This window comes from Bemisia tabaci, chromosome 6 (genome assembly GCF_918797505.1).
Source record: "Bemisia tabaci chromosome 6, PGI_BMITA_v3".
In the NCBI taxonomy this organism is placed as follows: Eukaryota; Metazoa; Arthropoda; class Insecta; order Hemiptera; family Aleyrodidae; genus Bemisia; species Bemisia tabaci.
This window is the reverse complement of record NC_092798.1, coordinates 41,756,316-41,780,351: the sequence shown is the minus strand read 5'-3', so window position 1 is coordinate 41,780,351 and position 24,036 is coordinate 41,756,316. Positions and strand designations below refer to the sequence as shown.

The 24,036-nt window shown below is 40.4% G+C and overlaps 1 protein-coding gene across 1 annotated transcript in view; it reads left to right on the top strand.

Moving 5' to 3' along the window:
- Nucleotides 1-24,036, top strand: part of LOC109036419 (uncharacterized) — a 685,415-nt gene that overhangs the window by 72,491 nt on the left and 588,888 nt on the right. The window contains exon 2 of the mRNA XM_019050621.2: nt 19,771-19,960. Coding sequence (XP_018906166.2) covers nt 19,771-19,960 — 190 coding nt within the window. The remainder of the gene's footprint in view (nt 1-19,770; nt 19,961-24,036) is intronic.

Below are 24,036 nucleotides of genomic sequence, written 5' to 3'. Positions count from 1 at the left end.
TGCGGTATACCTACCCATGTTTTACGGCTTGGTAACCCTTTTACGCGCAAAAGTAAGTTCATTTACTGCAGTGAAGTCATTTCAGCTGAATCTTAGAGCTTAGAGGAGAGGGGCAAAAATAGTTCGGATGTGACAAAATTTACCCCGGGAGGAAGGAAGAGGGACAGCGCTTAGAATTATTTCCTGCAAAAATCCCATACAATTTTTCTAAATTTCTCACACAAAAATCGGCTTTAAACTGCACGCTCGCCCTCCCCCAAACGGTGCCCTTGCTTAGTGAATTAGATGAATGACTTGACAATAAATGCATATAGACAGCTCAACTTAAAGACTTATGAGACAATCGAAATTTGAGAAGGTCAGACTACATTTTTGCAGTGATACAACCTTCGGACACAAATCACTCCAATGCAAGCAGACGAACAGGTCTGTCTTGTGGTCAGCTCACCACATTAATTTATGTTGACAGTTGTTTGCCCTGTTTAATCTTGACAGATTTGATGACCTGATTCGACCGTGTGATAAGGGCCATAGGTATTGCGGATTTTTTATTTATCTACCGTGATTAAATGTCAGTGCAGTGCATTTTTTCGCTTCCTTACAGTTCGAGACTGGACAATCTTGGAAGGAAAGGGTGCCGGAAGTCATCAGTACTCGCAGTGGTCGACCGTCCAAAAAAAATAAAAATATTTTTTGTTGATTTTTTTCTGTAGATCATTTTGTAATGGAGCGAAGATGGGTCCATCTGGCGGTTTGCCTCCTTTAATACATCTCTGGTTCGGGATATAGAAATAAAGCACTGCAATGTATTTGCTATAAACCATTCATAATTAATGCTTCGAACATTCACAAATTAAGAATGTAAATGAGGAAATAACATACCTGGTGTTCAAATCTTTCGCCCATCTAAAAACTAAGTCCAAGGGAAGAGAATTTACCTGATCTTATACATATTTTTATAACTCACACATTCTCCTCATGCTGAATTTGTCTTTAATAATTAACAAGTATCCTGTGACAAATATGAGGTAAAAAAAACGTCAATCATTGAGAAACTACTAACTGCATGTTACGTATTCTTTTTCAAAAGCCACTTTGACCAAAGTTGATTATGTCTGTTGTTTTTTCTCGAGTGCGGGATGTTTAGATAGAAAGACCGATTCTAAGCCAAACCGTACAAACGACCATCTCTCTTTTACGTATCGACTCCGGAACTTTCTAATAATTATGTCCAACGTATTTTCCGTCTTTTAATAGGGGAACATATCATGTGGTACTTCAATCCTTACTGAGGCCCATTAGACAGGAGTCCGCGCTTAAACCTAATTGACTGCTTGTTTTTTCGCCGTGTTAACCAAACCCACCACTCTGCCGTGCTAAGGTAAAACCTCGTATAGTCATTCGAATTTTGCCAAATTTCCTCTTTAAAAAAATGTACTTTTGAAGAAAATAATGAATATTTTTCCTTGAAACTTTCGGACTATTCAAATCAAATTACGAACAAAATTATCTACAAAATCGGGGGAAAATATTTTTAAACATTCCCAAAAATCCGTGATTTTCCGAAGGAAATTTGGCAACGCTTGAAGGCTTATACGGCGTTTTTCCCAGTTTCTTGAGTAGTTTTTCGCCCGACGAAGATAGTTCTGCCGTGCTAAGGAAAAACGCTGTGCAAACATTCAACTGTTGTCAAATTTCCCCTCAGAAAATATTTATTTTTGAAGAAAATAGTGAATGTTCACGGAAAAAACGAGTTTAGGGCTGGTACCTGCACCGAAGGTCCCAGCCCTAACCGGGTAGGTAAAATTGCTTCACCTCCACCGCCATAGGGGCAGGCCCGGCGCGCGTACAGCCCAAATCTACCTACTTCAGGGTTCAGCCCTACCTGGTAAGAGCTGCACCCTGTCCAGGTAGGGCTGGGCCTTACCCCCGCAGGGCCTGCCCCTGTGGCGGTGGAGGTGAAGCAATTCTAGGGCCCAGCCCTAATCTCGTTTTTTCAGTGTTATTCCTTTAAAATTTCGGACTATTTTGATCAAATTACGAACGAAAGTCTCCAATAAATCGGAGAAAAAATATTTGTAAATATTCCCCAAAATTCGTGATTTGTGAAAGGAAATTTGGCAACGCCTGAAAGCTTACACGTCGTTTTTTCGTAGGACGGCAGCCTCCTGAGTCCTGTCTCGTCGTCGATAATGATGAAGTGTCGTTCCGGAGTTGTTCCAATAGTCTCGCGCATCAGAAAACACGTCGATTTGCCCACGAGGAAACGGTTCCGGGGAAAGCCGCTTAAATTACGTTAGCGCTCAGAATTAGTGGCTGCTTTGGAGTTTACAGCTACAGCGCAACAATTACTAGCGTGTCCCTGGCCCTCGCAGCGAGCAAATATGATCCGAGATAGCGCCCGCAAAGAGACCTGACTTCATAACTGTAAAATGAAAATTGAAACTTGAGGTCGCCAAGCTCAACACCGGATCGACGGACCGCTACTGATGCGCCAACTAATGCTCGGTCGCCAAAGGATCCGCTCAAGGATGGACTTGTATACAGGGCGAGAAGCAAGGCTGATTCACTAGGCTTCTTGCCTCATCAAAAGTTCATGTACATTGTTAAATATCAAGGAGTTAAATTCTGTGCCGAAGTTTATAAAGCGCCCAAAAACTCCGAACAATATAAATGCAAAATAAAATTAGCGCCTTGAAATGGAGATGCTGCATGTGTGAGGAATTTGCGATTTGACTGTTGATTCTTATGTAAAAGTTCGCGAGAAACACGATGGTGACACTAGTTTTCTCTGCGAAATCAACTCCCAAGCTCAAAAAAAGCTCTCAAGTTGAGGCCCAAATGGAGGGGATATCCCACGCTATCCTGAGAGTCCACTTCTACATCAAGACCAACTCTCCATGCAAAGATAGGGAGAAAATACATTGACAGGGCTGCCACTTTATTTGGAGACTCTAAAAGTGAAAACGCGGCATCACTGCTAATGTATTTGCTCCCTATCTTTGCATGGAGAGTTAGTCTTCATGTAGAGGTGGACTCTCAGGATAGCGTGGGATATTCCCTGCATTTGGGTCTCAACTTGAGAGCTGTTTTTGAGCTTGGGAGTTGATTTCAGAGAAAACCAGTGGCACCATCGTGTTTCTCGCCAACTTTTACGTAAGAATCAACAGTCAAATCGCAAATTCCTCACACATGCAACATCTCCATTGTGTGACACTCCGCAAAGAGTATATTCCACTCCGTAATAGTGTAAGTTACTTTGTAAGAGGAATAGATTCCGCCCCGCATATCACTTGGGGGGTTTTGGGCGTTATATAGAGTCTAGCACAGAATTTCACTCCAAAATGTAACAAAATATAACACGCGGATGACGCTTAAAATCTCTCTGCAGTGAAAGAGCAGTGTTTATTTTTGGTGATCAGCAATGGCTGATTATCATGCGGAGTGATGCGCAGATTCATATATCGCAGATCAACTCATATATCAACGATCGCCCAATATATCAGAAGTTGGACGGGCGGGACAGAATTCAATTTCTACCATGTGTTGTGTTAGAAACAAAGACAAGAGCAGCCCAAAACGGAACAGTAGAATTTTTTATTGTATGTTATGTTATGTATATGAAATTTTCTGTAATCAACCAGCTGGTAAAATAAGGAGCTACCATTTTTTTACCGGGTGACGGAACAAGCAGCTTCCAAGGAGCAAAATGAAAAAGAAAAGAATTTGGAAGACAATTTCAAGTTCTCAACTATTTCGCACCAAAATGGCAGTGCTAGGTGATTCGGCTTCTGGATCTAGACTACATTCCAAGACTTCAGTCCGTGCTCGAATATTCAAAGAGACAACCTACATTTTTTCCCAAAAATCTTTATTATTCTCACTTCCTTTTTAAGATTAATATCGATCAAAAAGGAATTGAAGTGGCGCACAGGCCAAAATACCATATTTGTATGCGGTTCCTAAAGTTGTAAATTTCATGTAAACATTCATACTCAAATAAGAGAACGAATTAAATCACTCGTTAGTCACACAAAAACATTCTAAATTGTTACGTAACAATCAGCAAGCACCAAATTTGAAATAATTCATAATTGGACTAATATTGCGTGAACCGTATTCGGGTAATGTGTAAGCCTCGAGCTTTTGATCAATTATACAACTTCGAAAAACACTTTGGTTTCTCAACTCCAACCTAAATCTCAGAATTAATTTTAAGAGAAAATTCAAACTTGTCTAAATTTTGAACAAAATTTCAACAAATCCATTTTTCAAGAATATGAGGCATTTCTCGCATCTTTCAAGCAACCTGGTTTCAACTTTTAGCTCAACATTTTGCATACTCAAACCGAATTGGAAGAAGAGGGCTGATCGCACGAACCAAAAATCCGGCTATGCGGACACCGAACATTCGGTTTGACAGGCTGAGACTCAGCCTTGCTGAGTATACCGGTCGATAACGAACACCAAACATCTGGTTTACGTGACCAACTTTTCCGTTTTCAGTGCTTACGCTTCAAAGCTCGGTCGTTTCGGAGATTTTCGAAAGCCAACAAAGTCGCCCTATTTCACGCCCCCCCCCCCCCCCCCCAAGCCCCTGACTGGAGTTGATTGTGAGCTACGAGGGGCCTTGGATCCAACGCTCCGATGAGTCCCGCCAAAATCGCGGGTTCATGCTCGCGTAACTCGCAGGAAAGTGACGCGCGCCGGTAATTCAGAGACATTACCCACCACCGCCATGTTGCCTCTTTTTTATTGTTTACCATCGAATAATCGGGCAGGAAAATCTACGTCACATTTTTAACAGAGTTTTCCAACGGTCTAGAACCTGTAGATTGGTGGTTGCCTACGAAAAGAAGGGGTGTCGCAATTCCACGCTGAATATGAGAGCTGAATGCGACTTGAATGTGGAAGTCATCGGTCCATCGCGCGAAATTCAGCAACGAATCTCAGCTACCATCGGATAATGTCGGATTTGTCTGAACTATTAGAATAGATTTGATACACATCTGGATGAAAATAATTCGAATTTGCGAAAACTCGAAATGTTGAGCGATGACTGTCACTGAGAAAAAACTATGGTTTATAAACCTATTAGAGGTAAATATGGAACACCTATAATAGTCGTAAATAAACTAATGATTCTCGGTCTGTGAACCATACTAAGGTCTCTGTACCTAATTAAGGTACAGGTACCATAACTAAGGTATATGTGCTATTATTATATGTAGAGGTACTACTATTAGTGGTGTTCCATATTTACCACTAATAGGTTTATAAGCCATAGTTTTTTCTCAGTGGTTGACTTTCATATTCAGCGTATGATTCCGGCATAACGCACATGGAGTGGCGGGGCGGGCGGGGAGTGGAAAAGGGGAATGACGTCATTTTGGTACAAGCGGTAAAATATTGATCTTGTTCGTTATCTTTTGTTTTAAAAATATGCGTCAAATGTTGGAATTTGTGTCAAAAACATTCTGTACGGATTTTTTCCGCTTCAAATTGATATGGGTCAGTTCTTCTCCGCCCAACTCGGTCCACTTCTTTCGGCGCCGAAAAAGTTCAAAACTCTGATTCCTCAGTCCGAGGAAACCGCCGTCGTTCCTCACACATTTATCTCACCTAATTCTTAATTCCATTAATAACTATAATGCAGTACTGCAAAAATTAGTAGAAAAATCAACGAGACTCAGAAGCAAGCGGATTTGGCTCCGAGAAGACGGCATCAGGGCATCAAGGTTGGTTGGTCGCGTTACACTTTTCCTTTACGGTCAGTGGTTTCCGTCTGCGACGAGCGGTTCTTTCGGCCGCTGCATCTTGTCCGTCATTTCAACGTCCATTTAACAGAAGGGAGTCGCAACCGGGGCCCCGGGGCCGGACCCCGGGGCAAGGGACACCCGCGGGACGGATGGGGCTCGGGGCTACGCCCCCCACGCCCCGCGTATCACCTAACGTCGTCGGCGTCCTGTTGTGTCGATACAAGGTAGAAACTGCCGTGCCATCTCTCCCAGTTCACGCTTTTAGTATCCTCCACAAGAAGTGCGATGACCTTTATATTTTCCAGTGCTCTAATTTCCCGGAATTAGTTCCGAATTTCGGAACTTTTTGGATTTTCCTGGATTTTTTCCGGAGTTTTTGAAATTCTCTTAATGTTCTGGATCTTTTGCATTTTCATGAACTCACTCGGAATTTTTGGATAAATCTGAAAAGAATCTCAGAACTTTTGACAGTAATGGGATGGGAGAAATTGGAACAAAAAAGTTCCGAGTTCCGGAACTTTTGTGGAACATGGATTGGTAACACTGATATTTTTATTTTTCGTTTTTACTTTTTATGTAGACTCTGTACTATATTTTCCCTATTAAGTGGATCGCATCTAGCAAAAAGGAACCAGCGCGATTGCAGTATTTTCAAAATCGTGCAACTTCTTCTTTTCTTTTAAGAATACTTAATATAAGTACTGTATTAAAAGTTATTATTTTTCCTTAAAATTAACGATTCTTTGTTTGGAAGCGAAGACTATTTGCTATTCTGGGAGATTTTTTTAGATAATTATGAAGAAGCAACATTTTTAAAGCACTGAAATCGTGCTAATTCCTTTTTGCTAAACGCGATCTAAGTATAAGTTACTTTCGGACATCAACGCTCAACTTTGCCGAATTATGACTTATGACCCAAGAGTCCAGGTAATGATTCAGCAATCCCAAGTAATTTTCCAAAAACCGCCCTGCAGAGCGTCACCCCAATATTATTCAGTCATTAATCTCCATCCCAGATTTTCTACCCGCACAGAAAATATTATACTGCCATGCCGTGCTAAGCAAAAATGCCGTTTGAACATGTGTTGCCAAATTCCTTCCCATAAAATTTTTATTTAGGGGGAAAATCTGAATAGTTTTCCTTGATATTTTCAGGAACTATAGGAGAAGTTGTCAGCATTATGCGAAAAATTGGAAGAAAACTATTCACAAGTTCAACAGGATATTCGTGTTTTATCAAAGAAAAGTTGGCTACGTCTGAAGGCTCATACGGCGTTTTTCCTTTGCACGGCAGCATAGAAAAGATACTGCTCTTACTTAAAAAAATGTGTTGAACTTTAATAGTTAATATTAGACTTTTTACACATAAGTTTATAAACTTCAACTTATTAGATGTTATATTTAAAAAAAAATGGTTCAATGATAATATGGTATCATTCCTACTTTAAAATTATTCAATTTCAATCTCGAAGAATCATACGTGGTGCAATCCTAGGAATCTTGCTCTTTTCACTTGTCAGACATCTGCATTGAGCTTGATGCATACCATACTCCCCATTGTGTTTGTTACGTGTGCTTGGTAGGTCAGTGCATTACAGGGATCCAGCATCATCGGCCATTAGCACCCACGTATGAATTGATTGTAGGCGTGTGACGGTAAAATTTATCTCGAAGGAGCACTGCGCTTTGACGTTCTTATCTTAGCTTGTCAGTTGCGCGAATTACAGAATCGTGTTTTATTAGTTGCACCACGAGAGCAATGAAAAATGAAAAAGAATTGTCCAAATGCCAATTCATCAAACGATTGACGATTTTTACTCGTAGCGTTTTCAAGAAAATATTCAAAATTACCTCCGCCAATCAAAAACTTCCTCAATGCAGCATGATGTGACGTTTTTGCATTTTTAGAAAATAAGAATATATTTTTGGAATTCATAAATTATCAATTCACTCTTGCCCATAGAATCGTTCGATCGATTAAGGAGGACGTTGACCCCCACTAAACACGTGTAACATCCGTCTTCACCATAATTGTGAATATATTGGTTTCTTAGACCTTCAATCTCTTAATAATTAATGCAGACACTTACACTAATTGCTCCATGAACATGACTGATGAAACTAAGGGGTGCGTCAAAGCCAAATCTGAAGGGAGAAAATAAGGAGGAAGCAAGCAATATGTCCAAAAATATCAAAAATATTCTAACATGACCATTGAATCCTCTATGGCATAGCGTTACAAATTTGTAACAACGCATGTTTGGGGTTTTTAAAAATTGAATCTTTCCTCTGAGGTTTGATTTTGCAATTTTCCTTGAGTTTTTTCTTTTTTTGAAAAACCGACTCCCTTTAAAATTTTGAAAAAAAAATTGTAGCCTATGTTTTTAATGCAAGCTACAAAATAGATTAGTGTCTCCTAGAATTTGAGATCCAAAATTAATTCATTCCATAGAGGGTTAATTATCCCCCTGAAAATTCAAAAATCACATGTGTAAGTTCAGAGGGAATTGCCATACATCCTGCCTCCTACCCACCCTAATTGACACCCCCTAATAAAAGTAAGTCGAAGAAACCAAGGCATGCACTAAATAAATCGTTATATAATAATAATTCGTTAATTAGGAATAGGGACTTTACGGCTGCAAGTTTTGAGACCTGCTAAGCATCACACCCATTTTTTGAAATGTACATTTCATAATCTGATCAAGCCTTCAATAATTTTGGCAACCTCAGTTAACTGGTCGCTGATCCATTTCACTTGTCGTGTAGTTGTGTCGCGACACGATGCACCTCATCGCCTTTTGGACTCCACCCCTCAGGCGGGGAAAGAAGGGGGCCGCGCCCCCCTTGTCTCCTCCGTTTCCGGGAAAGGGTAGATGACTATTGCACAACACTAGAAACCGATCCCTTAATTATGTCTCATCTTTGGAATGATTTCTCCCCTGACTCACGTAAGGAACGCGGAGGAAGCGAAACCTCCTTTATGTCGAGTGTTTCATGCGTGACATGGAATCGGGCTTGCTCACTTTAATCGCTCTCCGAATGCGAGGCGAAACTTCCTTTGTTTACTTTCTGTGACGCGTGCCTTACGCGCGACACTCACTAAAGTATCTCTGGGATCTATTTCTCGTTATTTTCCCGAGTGCCTGGACACCGGTGTAAACTCATCGAGAACAATTTTCCAGACTGCTCAGTTGAATTCCGATCAGAGGAATTGGCGGTGTCTGTTAATACCTATTCCTGGTTTTCCTATTGGTGCAACTGGACTAACGCCTCAGGTAACTCGATACTTAGGGTAGGTAATTAGGGAAATGAACAGCACCCTGACATTTCTAACCATGATAAAAGCCTAATTTGTATTACGTACTTTCTAATAGAGATGTCACAATGCGCGATGTAAAATTGTGGAGGTAAGGGATAGGTCAGACTTCTGTGCTGCCGTGCTAAGGAACTAAGGAAGAACGCAGTATGAGCCCTCAGACGTTCCCAAGTTTCCTTCGATAAAAACCAAATTTGGTGGGAAAATTTTGAATACTATTTTCCGAAATTGTCATACAATTTTGTACGCAACTTGATCTAACACATCCAAAAATTACACGGAAAAATATATATAATTTTTCTCAAAGATTCATGTTTTATGGGCAGAAATTTGGCAACACTCGCATGCTTGTACGGCGTTATTCCTTAGCACGGCAGTGTGTGAAGGGAGTGTGACAAAGGGGATGGGGACCTGATATTCTGAATATTCCAACGTTACTTAAATATTTTAAGAACAGTCCACAGCATAACTCATTTGGTCGTGTGATGGCAAGGAGACTTTAATGAAAGGTAAGAAAAGTAAGCAAAGCTTGGTGACGTGACAACGTGACATGCATGAGGATCGACAAGGAGCGAATTTGAGCAAAATGAAGTATGTTTTCTCATCAAAATTTTATGTAGAACACGATTCTTGCAACGAAAATGATTGAGTTTAACTTCCAACAACGATACGAACATTTTTCAGTGCTTAAATTCTACTATGCTGTCGTGTTAAGGAAGAACACCGTAAGAACATTCGAGAGATCCCAGATTTCCTCCAGTGAAATGTTTATTTTTGGGGAACGCTATGAATATTTTTCCTATACATTTTCAGAAACATTTGGTGAATCGTGAACAAAATTATCTAAAAATTGGAGGGAAAATACCCTCAAGTTCACCAGAAAATTCGTGTTTTATTAAACAGGGTGTCTATAAGTCCGGAAATAGTACTGATTTTTTAAGGGTGGTCCGGAAGTACTGAAAAAGTGCGGGAATTCCTCAAGATAGTCCGGAATTTTTTTCGTTTTTCTTCATTTTTGCCGCAATTTGAGCGAGAAATTCAAATTTTTGAAATTTTTCGAATTTCGTCAAATAGAGGCACTTAAATAGTACTGAATTTTTTTTGTTGAGAAGGTACTGCATTTCTTGGGTACTGAAAAGTACTGTAAGAGTACTGATTTTTGGCAACGCCTGAAGGTTCATACGGCGTTTTTTTTTTTAGTACGGCAGTATGGTTAGTCCATCATTTTCCCGCTCAGTCTACAAGAGCCATCCGTTGCAAGGGATCACTCAATTTTCCCTTTAATCTTCTTTGTCTATCGAGTTCTATAATCAGTATGCGGGCTGATTGTTAAAATTGATAGACATAGAAGACATAAGGAACTTGTCACGATCCTTTTGGTTGATATGAGTGATTGTTTTAGACCAAGGGGAAAAATGATGAACTAACCACAGGATCTCTCACGGGCTGCCGTTAGTTAGTCTATTACCTACCTTCTTTGTCCAATGCAACCGCCCGCTTCCACCAATAGGACCGCTTTATTTTTCCTTCATCTCCTTTGTCTAGAGCTTCGTCTATCGAGTTCGATAATCAGCCTGCTGGTTCCGCGTCCTCGGCGGCCGGTGAAATCCGCGAGCTTTCTAGGCGTGCGGGTGATCATTCTCGTTGCTCGCGATGGAAGGAGCCTAGAAAACCGGAAACGATGCCCGCTTCCGTTTGTAGAAAGCCCTCTGCGTCGGCGAGTCCGAGTCGGTTCCGGGCGCGAAAACGACCGCGGAGGTCGACGGGATACGAATCCGGGCAGCGACGCGCGATTCGGAGAAACCTCTTCGAGATTTATAAAGGCATTTACGCGCCCGGATGGGGACGGGCTTGGGCTTACGCGAACGGAGGCTAAATAATTAATGAATGAACCCGACGACGCGACGCACGGTGGATCGAGTCAATGGTACAGGTCGGTCATGGGCGATTCGGGCGAATCGCATTTTTTGAGGGTCAAAAGTGTTCCTCAAGAGTTATATTTTAAGGATCTGACATTGATTTGGAACGAAACATGTTCATTTTTGTGACAGAAGGCATCAAAGAGGGGCTTTGCGTAACTTTTTATTTTAGCGAAAAATCGTCCGAGTCTTTCTATTCCATTTAACTTGCTTCTGTTTAAATTAATGCTAATTTCATTGACATATTCTTGTTCTTCAGAGTCTGGAGAACACATTGCACTAGTAATTTTTTGGATTCGGCCCATTTTTCAATGATTATGTTTGCGCTAATGTGCTCATCTCAAAAAGCGAAAAAAAAAAAGTTTAGGTAAACTTTTAGCTACCCATCCGCCACCATCCGCCAGAAAAATTTGTATAGGCATGTTCGTAGGAGTCCTGAGAATACGATCCCGCAAAATTTGGGTGCCACTTTGCGCCACTTTGGCCGTGACGTCACTTTTTCTGTTGCGTTCCGAGATTGCGCGCGAGCTTTATCTCGAAAATCAAGCGACCAGTGAACTCTCGTAACTGCTAAATGACCCAGGTAGGTATGATTCCAGTTCATCGGAAACTGAAAAACAAGTTTCACCATCAAGACGTGCTCTTTGGCCCGTTTTTCGTATTTTCATTATTTCCTAAACTACATATCTATAGGAGAACTAAAAAAAAAATCGGGCATATTTTCACTCGGACATCCCTTTATATCCCTTATAGAAAGCTTTTTTGGGACGTATGCGTAGATAGCTTGAGGAAACTTTTAGCAAGTAACCCCCCCCCCCCCCTCCTTCACTTGCCTGGCCCCTGACTATGATGCCATTTTATCTGTTGGCCTCCGCGATCGCGCGCGACCGGTCACTGGTGAACTCTGATAACTGATGCTTCTTTCATATACGTACATATTTTTTAATTTTTCACCTATTTCGATGTAAACAAAGTGCAGTTAGTGCGAAACTAATTACACTGCGAGTACGTTTTAACGTTACAAGTCCGGGAAATTTTGGAATTTTTGCGGTTTTTTGCGTTGCTTGTTTTTTAAGTTTGATGCGGTTTGAGAGCGGAAGACGAGGATGAGAGTAATGGGGAACTGAATATGAAGAAGAAGAATAAGGAGAAGCAGATGACAGATGACTGTTACATGTTTAATTTTTTTTTTCTTTTTTTTTCTAGCCATCTAGTGTTTTTCCTACTCTAAGTCCCTGTTCCGTCCTCTGAATGTAAATATGAATTTAAAGTAAAAGTGATCTTGAATATTTTCAAAGAATTCATAAATGTATTTCATTTGTTTTCTCACCGATCTTTATGCAGAAGAATGATATCTTATGACAAAGTTTCGAAATTAACTTTGCAGTGAAGGGAATGATTTATCTGATGCAGCAGCTCATAACTAGGGAGGTATTTTTGCGTATTTGTGACACTTATTAGTAAGTTTTCATAATTTTATTCATAATTCATCCTCTTCCATCATGAAAAATTAAAAACTCCGTCCTACGAAGTAAAACACAGACGCCTAAACTTTGCACCTGTATAGTTTTCCCGACAAAATGCACAAATACGGGTCTTCAGGTACGTTTTTCACCAAAAATAACATCAAAAATGAATTCTACGCGAAAAATTACATGAGATAGGTGACACATAATCGATCAAATGACCAGGAATATTCGTTATCCTCGTAACATTGGAAGCGCAACGCTCCATGACCGACCTCTCCCATTGACTCGATCCACCGTGCGACGGCTCTTCGTCAACGAGCGCAGCACTGTCCTCGTCAGGCGAAAAACTACTCAAGAAACTTTATCTTTCCCCTCATGTACCATTTCATAGTTGGATCGCATTTAGCAAAAAGGAACCAGTGTCATTAAAAAAAAACCAGTGTTGAAAAATGTTGTTTCTAATTGTTTCTTCATAACGATCTGAGAAATCTATCAGAAAAACAAATGGTTTTGGCTTCCTACAAAAAAGAAATTGTTGATTCCAAAAGATAATAATTGCGTAAATTTTGATACTGCACATTTATTGAGTATTTTTAAAAATTAAAAAGAAATTGCACAATTTTGAAAACACTGTAATTGCGCTACTTCCTTTTTGCTAAAAGCCATCCACTTTGTGCTTGACTTTTTCATTAAGTAGTAATGTCACACTCTGCTTACTTTTCTAACCTTTCGTTAAAGTCTCCGTACCATCGCATGAGCATTTAGGGACATGTTTGTTAAATTACAAGATAGGAAGTTTAAGTAAGTACGTATTTTTACTCGCGGATCTCACCCGCACTGCCGTGCCAAGGAAGAACGCCGTATGAACATGCGAGAGCTGCCAAATTTCCTACGATAAAAAGTTTATTGTTGAGAAAAATTATGATTATTATCCCTTGAAATTTTCAGTCGTTTTAGATCAAATTACAAACCAAATTATCAGAGAAATTGATATACAAATATTCAAAAATTTTCCTGAAAATTAGTGATTTGCCAGGAGAAATTTTGCAACTCCTAAAAGCTTATACGGCGTTTTTCCTTAGCACGGCAGCGTAGCTGAAGGCACGGAACGGGAAAAGTTTTCGTCATTTTGATTTTTTCTCGATTGTAGAATTTCGTTGGTTTCGATCCTAAATTACTGATGTCATACTTGAATAATGCAAACATGCATAATGCGGCGCTTGAGTTGTCCAATTGAAATAACTATTCCTAATATTTTTTGAGAAACAAGATGCTGTAACTGCATACAGAGAAACAAACGCATTATTTCTCGCACAAGACGGTTGTGTAGTTACATTGACAGCCTTCAAGGTGCTTTGTAGTGGATTTGGAACAATGACCCATTCATCAGCAAGGTATGCAAGGGGCGCCCAAATTGGCGACAGTAAAATGAGGTAAATTGTAATTGGTGCGGCTATTTTCAAAAGTAATAATGACTTTCTTCCTGTGTTCCACACCTAAAAAAACTAAGGGTAGAATTGCATACTTTGCCGTAAAATCGGGTATTTTGCTAATAAACAAAAATTTTACCTACTGACGAATCGTAAGTATGGCTCTGAGGCAAAGCCACCGGATCTGGCAAAAAAGTAGGCGTTTTTGAAATTTTTGCGCCCTAGGATCCTTTGGAGTATTTGCTCCAGAGATACTTCTGAAGGCACAATGCGCCTGTGTCGTCTTTCTGAGGTTAGCTTTGGCTCAGCAAGGCATACGCAAACTGAGATCCTCTCGAAAACGCTGGGTGCTTTGTGTTTAGGCATATCGAATCATGGGTGAAGTTTATGGTGTCACGTTATTTCCGTCAATAGAGTGCCGAACAAAAGGAGCGTGTGATTGGTCAAGGCCGCTCCATAGTGACACCCCGCGACGCGCCGCTACCGGGGTGCTGGGTGCTCGCGACTTTGATAATCACTTTTTTACCGCAATGCTGCCATTATGTGATAAACAATCGACATTAACTTAAACAAAATTAAGACATATAAGTGGAATATCCTACCCAAGATGTTTGCTAATGTAATGAGAATGTTTTCAAGAAGTGAGAAAATACTTTCCTTTAAGCACATATATATGTGATTTACGTAATACTATAAGTGCACTCCCCAGGCAACATTCATTCATTTGCCGCAGGCGATTAGCAGTCACCAGCAATATTGATAGAAACATGTAAAAACTCCGAATTGAAGGGGGCAAAAAAAGGAAGCTCTGAGATACTATGCTTGAAATTATTGAAGCAGACTTTTTTCAGCCGAAACGTTTTGGTAACGATGTCGACGTAAAAATGGTTTTTTTTCAAGGATTTGAAATTTAAATTTTCGAACGAATCAATGTCGTTCGAATCTATGTCAATTGAATTGTGTTTTCATTTTTCGATCGAATTGTGTCGATGATTCTTGTACCCACCAGTAGTATTTATGTGCAAATTAGCCTTGTTATCCGCTTTTTAAATTGTTATTATTGTACTTGTACCTACATCTTGTCACGGACTACGGGGCATCAAACATATCTCAAGAGGTACCTTCAGCCTTTCGTCGATTACATACCCTTTATGGCACGAAAAGACGCAAACTCAGAGCACCGACCAGGCAACCAATCACATAACTACATTCTCTTTAATTTTGTCTTAACCGGTCTACAATCACCAAATTTCCACAATCAGGCTGCTGATAGCCAGTCTTCTTTGTCTATCTTTTTGTCTATCAATTTCAATGACAAGCCTGCTATTTTGGGGGGAAAAATCCATATATACCGGTTGGAGTACCTAATTCATATTTGGCAACACTCTATCGAAAAGTACGGGGGGGGGGGGGGGGGGGGAGAGGACGTCTCCGCTGTGCACATCTTCTTCCATCTCGGCGTCTTTGACCAGTGACCTCAGCGGCGGCCGCGTATCAAGTTATGAAAGCCGTGTTTGTTTAGCAACCGTTACGTGGCTGGGTCCCCGGTCCCATTCTCCCGAAATTGAAAAGCCCCGATCGCGGATCGATTATCGCCTCATCAACGTCCTAGAATCAGGAAGAAGGAGGAGGAGCGGGGTCCCACGTCTTCTGGTCGCGGGGCTATTCCATGGTGCAGCGGAATGAGATATACGAATCGACTCGATGTCGCTAGGTATCGATCTGTGGACGTAACTTGCAATTGAATAAATATGAAAAAGGAATTAAAATATGGGTAAACTAGAGTATCTGTATACGGGAGAGAGTTGCCATTTCAATCCTTTTACTACAGAAAAAGTGTGCCGCTCTGTGATCGGTCGGATATCATGGAGCTCCAAAGTTGGCCCAATTTAAAACAATCCGCAGCCCCTCCGCCCCTAGTTTAGCCCAGTGTACACAAACAGGATGGCGACTAAGTTCTACAAAGTTCTAGGTGTGATTTTGAAAGTGATAGAAAGTTGTTTTTATTCAACTTCTGAATTGAGTTTGGATCGAACTTTGATGGATATTTTTGCCGAAAATTAACCTTTGAGTGTGATTATGATCATTTCTCAGCCGATAATACGTGTTTATCTAAACGGTTAAAAAATTAAAAACATAATACACAATTGCAAAAAACACAACAAAAATCAATAAAAAATTGAGTGGCGACCTGACCCCAGCCGTTATCCAAGTGTGTTTTTTAGTGTTTTTAGTCTTTTGAGTCAAATCTTTTCGGAGAAGAAATTTCCAATCCCGGCTGTCGTAATTCAGTGAAACCTCCGAAAGTTTGGCATATAGTTTTGGCAGCGAAATTAAAAGCTGACCCTTCATGCGTTATATTTTCCGTGGCCCAGAATAATTTCTCCATCAATAGCTTACCGAAGCTTCCTGCTCACACAACTCGTCTAAACTCGGTTTTAAACCGAAACGGCAACATCGCATAAGATCAATTTTCTTCTCACCTCAGGCCGGATTTTCCTCATTGTTAGCTTTAGTAACAGGTTTTCACAAGCGCCGGTTTTCATCGGGAACCATCCAGTAACCAAGAAAGGGGGCTCTGCACGAAATACTATTTTTCACGGTTTTGCAACCTCGGAGTCAAGTGCAACTTCTAGGACCATCGAGGCTTTGTTCCAGTTTGGCGGTCGCTCCGTTGGAACTGTGCCTCTTTCTCCGTCTACATGGAGGCCACCAAGAAAAACCATCAAAAGCTTGGTTCATCAGTGGCGTGGTGTGCTTTGCGATCTATTGATGTTTCCCCCATTTGAAGTTGTGGTAAATAATCGATTCTTAAGGTGTTCGCTGCGAACACCCTGCTTATCGATATTTTTCATGGGTTTAAATGGGGGAAACATCGATAGATCGCAAAGCACGCCACGCCACTGTGGCTCATCCTGCGGGCGGGCCTTCATCCACTAGACTACGGCAGTGGCGTGGCGTGAATAATCGATTATCGATATCTTGCCGTTTGAAGCTATGGTAAAGAATCGATTACTAAGGTGTCCGCTGCGAACGCCCTGATAATCGATCTTTTTTCATAGGTTTGAGTGGCGTACCGATCGATATGTCGCAAAGCACGCCAAGCCACTGGACTGCGGCCGTCTTGATTCAGGAAACACGAAAGTCCGATCCGTTTAACAAGTGGTGCATGCCAAATCACTCAGAAATTGAGTTTCCACTTCCTGGAAATTTTTTGCCTTCTGGAAAATTAATAGTTTGATTTAATGTGCATATAGTTAGATATAGATAAATGTACAATAGCAGCCCGAGAACATAGGTATAAAATAGGACAGCAAAAAGCGAGGACAGAACTGAAAAAACACAATCATTTACAAAACACGGGACATTTTGATCGGTCTCCCGGTCATAATCAACCGTCGAAAAAGAATTGAAAAGCCTAAAAAACAGCAAGAAGACAAGGTTTCATTTCGTTCTCGGTTTAGCTTTTGTTTTTTTTTAACATTTTTTAATTCTTTTTCGACGGTTGATAATAACCGGGAGACCGTCTGAAACCAGGGCCGGATTAAGGGGGTGGCCATATGGGTCAATCTTTTTGAATGTAGGTATCGAAAAAGAGAGGAAAAAATCGGATTCCGAAAATAAATTACAAACGAAAAAAGGTGACAAAATCTCTCATTTCCTGAGAGTGAAAGTGTAGTAATTTCTAATTTTGTCGTTTTTCGGTAATACAAGAGACAACACCTTTAGTTAGTCGAGTTAAGAGAGAAATCAAACACGCACTTTGACCTGGAACGGAGCGGTGAGGCGATCGGCTTGAAACGCATAGCGCCTACAAGACTGCATGAATACCTCACGCATTGCGCCAAACATGCAGTGTGGTCAGCAGCGGTCGGCGTGAAACACACAGTGCCTACAAGACTGCATGAATACTTCACGCATTGCGCCAAACAGTGCGGTCGGCGCGGCGATGGAAGTCAAAATTTTTAACCACAGTTATGTTTGTTCTTTCATAATCTTTTCGTTCGTTTTTTATGTATGGAAGGCCTTGTCCAAACAGGGATGGGTTTACGGAACTGAACTTTTGTTGGTGTTGTGACCGTCGCGTCGCAAGTAAGATTAGAGAGGCCATCGTTGACCAGATGCGACAACGGTATTCTACAATTTTTCACTTTTAAATAATTTGGAACTTATCGATGGATCTAAAAAAAGGTTCATAATTCCAATTCATCGGAATAAGCCGCCCTCCAAAGCTACGTAACTGCAGATTTTTAGGAAAATGTTAATATTTCGGATATCGGAATGTCCAGGTCTGAAGTTCCCGCATCACCTGCGTTTGGTATTTACTCACAGCATACTAAAATTTACCTAAAGGAAATGTGTGTGTTATTCATTCATCACCTTAGTAAATCCAGTCAATGGATTTCTCTCAGTATTAGGGTCGCGCATCAACGACCTTCGCACAGAGAGGTAGATTCGAATACATTTGGAAGATCAAATTCCCAAGTTAGTCGCGTGGAGAAATTGCTGAGAAATAATCCGCACGATAAAAATGAAGTTCTCTCACCTGCAAAGCTCCAAACCCGAACTTTCAAGACATTGCTCGGTGAGAACGTGCTCGGCGCGGTATGGAACGCTGTCTAAGTAACCTGTTTGATTTTCCGGAATTCTCGGATTTAAAACTTGCTCTTTTTGAAATCACATTTGCACCGCGCTAAGCAGAAAGGAACCAAGCCGCAACAGCTATTGCCAAATTTAGCTGGGTAATTCAATTTTTTACCTGAAAACGGTCGAGCGGATTTTTTTGCCAATTTCGGTGAACTCCCTGCATAGTGCTAAGTAAATTCCTTAGCATTTTCTAAAGAATCCGCAAAAACGTTCTCTTGTAAAGAATTAAATTACCCAGTTAAATTTGGCAACAGCCGATGTGGCTTGGTTCTTTTCTGTTTAACGCAGTCTATTTGAGGCTGTTCCGGACCAACCGTCTGCATAACTCTTTGAAATACTTGTGAAAGAGTATAATTTAAGGGAACTTGTAGTTAGTGAAATTGCGGACGATTAACGATTTCAAAAACTCATGGTATCATCATGATTCAAGTGCAGCAGATGAATCTGAGTCCCATCATCACCACTGACGATTGTCCCCTAGTCCCAAGTTGATAATTGTTTTTCCTCCATTTCAACTGTCAAAAAGAATTGGTTTTAAGTGAGGCAACCTGCCTCAATATAAATACTGATTGTTTCACGTCCATTCATACATACGCACGTTAATATTTCGCTCGGATTGATTTTATTTGTTTAATTTTTAATATGTGTCTTCTCAGTAAACAGTCCATTAAGAGCAAATTATTAATTCTGAAAATGTTAAACCTTTAAATCAGAATTTGCACAGTTGTCCTCATTTGGTATCTTTCATTCTATTAAAGATAAAATCAATCAAACTTCTAAAATCATTTTTCAAACCAAAATTTTGTGGCATATATATCCATTCTTATTACGAGGATCATCCTACAAAGTCATAGCCGTTTTGCTCTCATTTCAAAACTATTAAAGATATGGAAAATTTAATTAGATGTGCCCATGAAGCATATACTCTCAGCTTTAATTAAAGCCCACGTTTTTTTTTTTTTTTTTTTAAATCGGATACACGGGATGCTCAGGAGGTCATTTCTCCCGTGTATCCGTTTTTTAAAAACTTAAGCATAAATTAAAGATATATAGGAGTATGTCACTTATGCACATCTAATCGGATTTTCCCTATATTTAATATTTTTAAAATGAGAACAAAACGCGCAAGACTTTTGGGATGACCTTCGTATGTTGCGATTCTTTGCTGTTCGTACATTTGTTTCTCAGTCGCTCGATGTTTCTAATTTGACATTTTGTCTGTTTCAGCTGGTGGGGTCGGCAAGTCAAACGATCGGACACATCGTTTCGAAGATCATCGACGAATTCAAAATCAAGGATCTCGGCCTGAGCCTGGGGGGCTCGAGGGCCCAGGTGGACCCGCACGCCTTCGTCAGCCTCCTCGAGGGAGACATCTTGGTCATCGAGGACAGAACTCCCTCTTGGGATCCCAAAGGAGGTAGGTTCCCGGATTTTCGCCACGTATACCATGTACAGGAGAGTAGAAAATTACGAACGATTAAGTTGAGAGAAGAAGAAAATGGATGGATAGATTGAGGGAATAAGGCAGGAAATGAGATGCGATCTGCCGGAAGAGCTCTGGCAGGATCGCTGTTAGTGGCGGTTGGGTGTCGCAGAGCCCACAGAAGCGCTATAAGAGCGACTTATTGGTAGTAGTAGAAAATGGATGGAAGTAAAAAGCCGAAATTGGCCGGCCTCAATAAAATCAGCCTAAAGTATTGTTTATTAAATACGTAACGCTTTAGGGAGGTAAGGGAGGTTGAGAAGAGCGTTATACCATGTCGTTTTTCTGGCGTGTTAAAGGTTATGGGCATACGTCACAGAAGCGTTACTGGCGTGGATGGGTGAGGAGGGGGGCGGGGGGTTGAAAAATTCGAAATGTGACTTCACGTATTTCATGAACGGTCCAGCAGAATTATGATATTTACAAGGGACATATTCCAAAACTCAATTAATTATTACCTATTTGTCATTTTTAAGTTGCTTTGACACATATACACAACATCCATCGATGTCCATCCATCGATTAATGCATTTTAAACTGTGCGTAGCATTTTGAGCTAAGTTTTCTTCAATGTCTAGAAATTTTAGCAAATTTTCTCCTAAAATTTTTAGGGAAAGGGAGGCATTTCTTTCACGAAAGCGGAAACCTATAAGACGATCAACTTACTCAAAATTTTCATCCCCGAAGAAATCTTTTCTAATCGAAATTCCTAAACTCCGCGAGGCTACGTCAAACGGCAACCTCGTGCTTGATTGAAAGATTAGTCACCAGGAGCTAACCGATCCGATGAAAGTATTTTATCGGGCAGAAATAGCGATCATACTCTGGTTCTCGGAGTCTAAATTACTGCGTTGTCGCGCACTGCCATTTCTGGGCAGGTCTCTCGTCACGTTGTGAAGTATCTTCGGTTCGTCAAAAAGACGTAACCGTACGTCCACGTGAGCCTCGGAGAGAAGGAAGTCACGCTGACTAACAGACTTACACGAAGGTGTGGTTATGCCCTTTCGTCAACCCAGCGACAAGTCGATAAACACCAGGAGAAACCCCCTGTGAAGGCAACGAGACACTTTTCGCACTAACTGACAACCAAGAACCATCCATGGTAGGCCATCAATGAAATGCACATAAGGAAAACGCACGGATTGCTATCTTCGAGAATGAATCGCAATGCCATTTTGAAAGTCCAGTTTTTTGGCATATTCGTATTGAAGTGACTCTGATGGTTAACAGGTGTTTGATATCTTGGGGGAAGACTCCTGGGTTTACTCAGTCAAGCGTCTTGGAAATTTTTTTTCGAAAGTTTTCAAAAAAGTTAATAGAGGAGAAAGTTCCGTTGAAAGTATTTACTCAGGGTTATAGAAAGGGATTAAAAGGAGCCCAATCTCAATAGTGTTTTTTTCCGCGGAACCAAGGAGAAAATTCCAGAGACAAGAAAATTCGCTCACCATGAGCTGATCCCAATGTTGAGATGCAGTTCAGTTTGCGGAGGAAGGAAAACTGGGGACTGAGGACAACTGAAACCATATTTTTTGCAGTCGCACGAAAATTGCAGGGTTATGTATGCGGAAAGATCCGGAAAACGGTTCTGCCTGACTGCGTTGCGTTGTCAGTCGAATGATATAATATAATGGAAATCACATGATCGAATCTCCTGCCTTGCATGCTCAATAAGTGTGAGCATCAAGTGAGCTGCCGAATAGTGCACGAAAACCATGATTTTCCCGATTTTTAGGTGCATGCAAATGTTTTCCTTTTGTAAATTTGAAAATTTCTGGTTTTGCTTGATTTGAAAATAACTTGCATCAAAAATTCTACAAAATATAACGGTTGAACAAACGGTAGGATACACATGTTCCAGTATTAATTGGCTCTTTTTTACGGAGAAATCAAGGTGAAAATATTCAAATTAGAAAGGTTCGGATATAGGTCTAAATATATTATTCCAACTTTGTCAAAGGCAGTTCATTCCAATCTCATCTCAACTAATTATTACAATGTGTTGCTCTAAAATTCTTACCTCATTGATGCTAATTTTTGGTGATTTTATGAGCGAAAAAACGTGTATACGGCCTTTGTCAATACGATTGCGGTTTGCGGAACTTCGGTTGAACATTTTCCATTAAAATTAAGCTATTGTTCCTCAAACTCCCCAGTTCTTGCAACTAATTCATTTAAACTGCGTTCTTGTAATTGGAAAAAGGTTATTGCGATTTTATTACAATTTAATGGCGAATTCATGTACAGGAAGAAATTCTTGACTCCATCCTCATGAAATCAGTCAAAATTGCTTGAACGTTAATGATCATATTAAAAAGTCGTAGTTAGAAAAAGTAGCACATCAGAGTTCCAAAGCATCCATTGGCTGTGAAGCACGTCGAAAGTAAGTTTTCGGATAACATTGTGAGGTGAAAGCGTAGGATGCACTGTGGGTAAAAAGGTAACAGAAAATCACTTGTCGAGGTGAAACTTCAACCTTGTATCTCGTTTGCGATGTTCAAAAATCTTCTCTCTGATTTTATTTTTTCAAAGAAGAACGAATGAATCAACATCATTCCTTGAAATTTTCCTAGAGTGGGCTTCGCCCAGAGAGGAAATATCGCGGAAATTATGAAGAATTGACGTTGAGTAGCCCTTTAATCAAAAGATGAAGTAAGATAGGAAGTCTGCAACATCGCAAAGCGAGATACGTAGTTTGGAAGTTTCACCGTCCATTTTGGATTTCGGGAAAAGAGAAATGCATAAATTAATGGGGATGGTAGAAAAAAGAGGGAAATTTAAGTTTTCAATTTTAAGGTTTTAAGAAAATTTACGGATTTCTGCCTGCATATCAATTTCTATAAAATTGTTGTTCTCGTCATTGAAGTGGCAATCGATTATCAATTCAGGGTGTCCACAAGTCCGGAATTTCCGGAAAGACTGTAAATAGTACTGATGTTTTAAGGACGGTCCGGAAGTACCAAAAAAGTGCGGAAATTCTGCAAGAAGTTCCGGATTTTTTTCATTTTGTTGTAATTTGAGAGAGAAATTCGAATGTTTTAAATTTTTAGAATTTCGTCAAATTGAGGTACGGAAAAAGTACTGAATATTTATGTTGAGGTGGTATACTGAATATCCTGGGAATGTATTGGAAAAGTACTGTAAAAGTACTGATTTTTGGTCACCCTGTTTTAGTAGACACCCTGCAATTTTTCCGATGAAAAATACTCCTCCTGATGTATTGCTAGCACTGGAAAAAAACACATTGGATCTAGAGTCCAGACTGTTGGAAACATTGACAAGAAAAAATACTCTTGATTCAATCGGATTTTTGCTTGAATCAAAACGAAAACCGCTTAAATTAAGAGGTTTGGTTCTTAATTTAAGCTAGATTCTGATTGGATCAAGAGTACTTTTTCTTGTCGATGTTTTTGAGAGTTTGGACACTAGATTCAATGTGTTTTTTTTCCAGTGAGCAACACTGCTCCAATTCTAGACTTCGAGGAAAGAGGCAACAAACTCAGTCGTCGAAGCTAGAGCCCATGAAGCGAGGAAAAATGCGCGGGGAGGGCGTATGTCGGAAAGTAAGATGCAGGAATTGAATTATGTAAGAAAATGAAAACGCTGAAATGGAAATCAGCACGCAACAATGACGAGCAAAAGTCACATCCGAGTCGCGGTGGTCAGCGCTCTCTGTGGTTGGAAAACAGCATCGGTCACTCCCAGTCAATCAACGGGATCAATGGATCATGTCGCCGTGGTTTGCTTTGCGAGACGGGTTACGAGTCGGGCTCCGAGACCGAACCTGCGGTATTAAGGAAAAACGCCTTATGAACCTTTGATTATAAACAATTTTTTTACGACGACATATTTATTTTTTTTTTTCAGGGAAATTATGTATATTTTCCCCTGAAATTTTCAGATTTTTTAGCTTGATTTGTAAAGAGAGTTATTTCGGGTTCAGATACCAAATCTGCCGTATTAAGAAAACAAGCAGGAAGCTCCAACGCATTCGCGTCGGAGAGCGGCTCTGG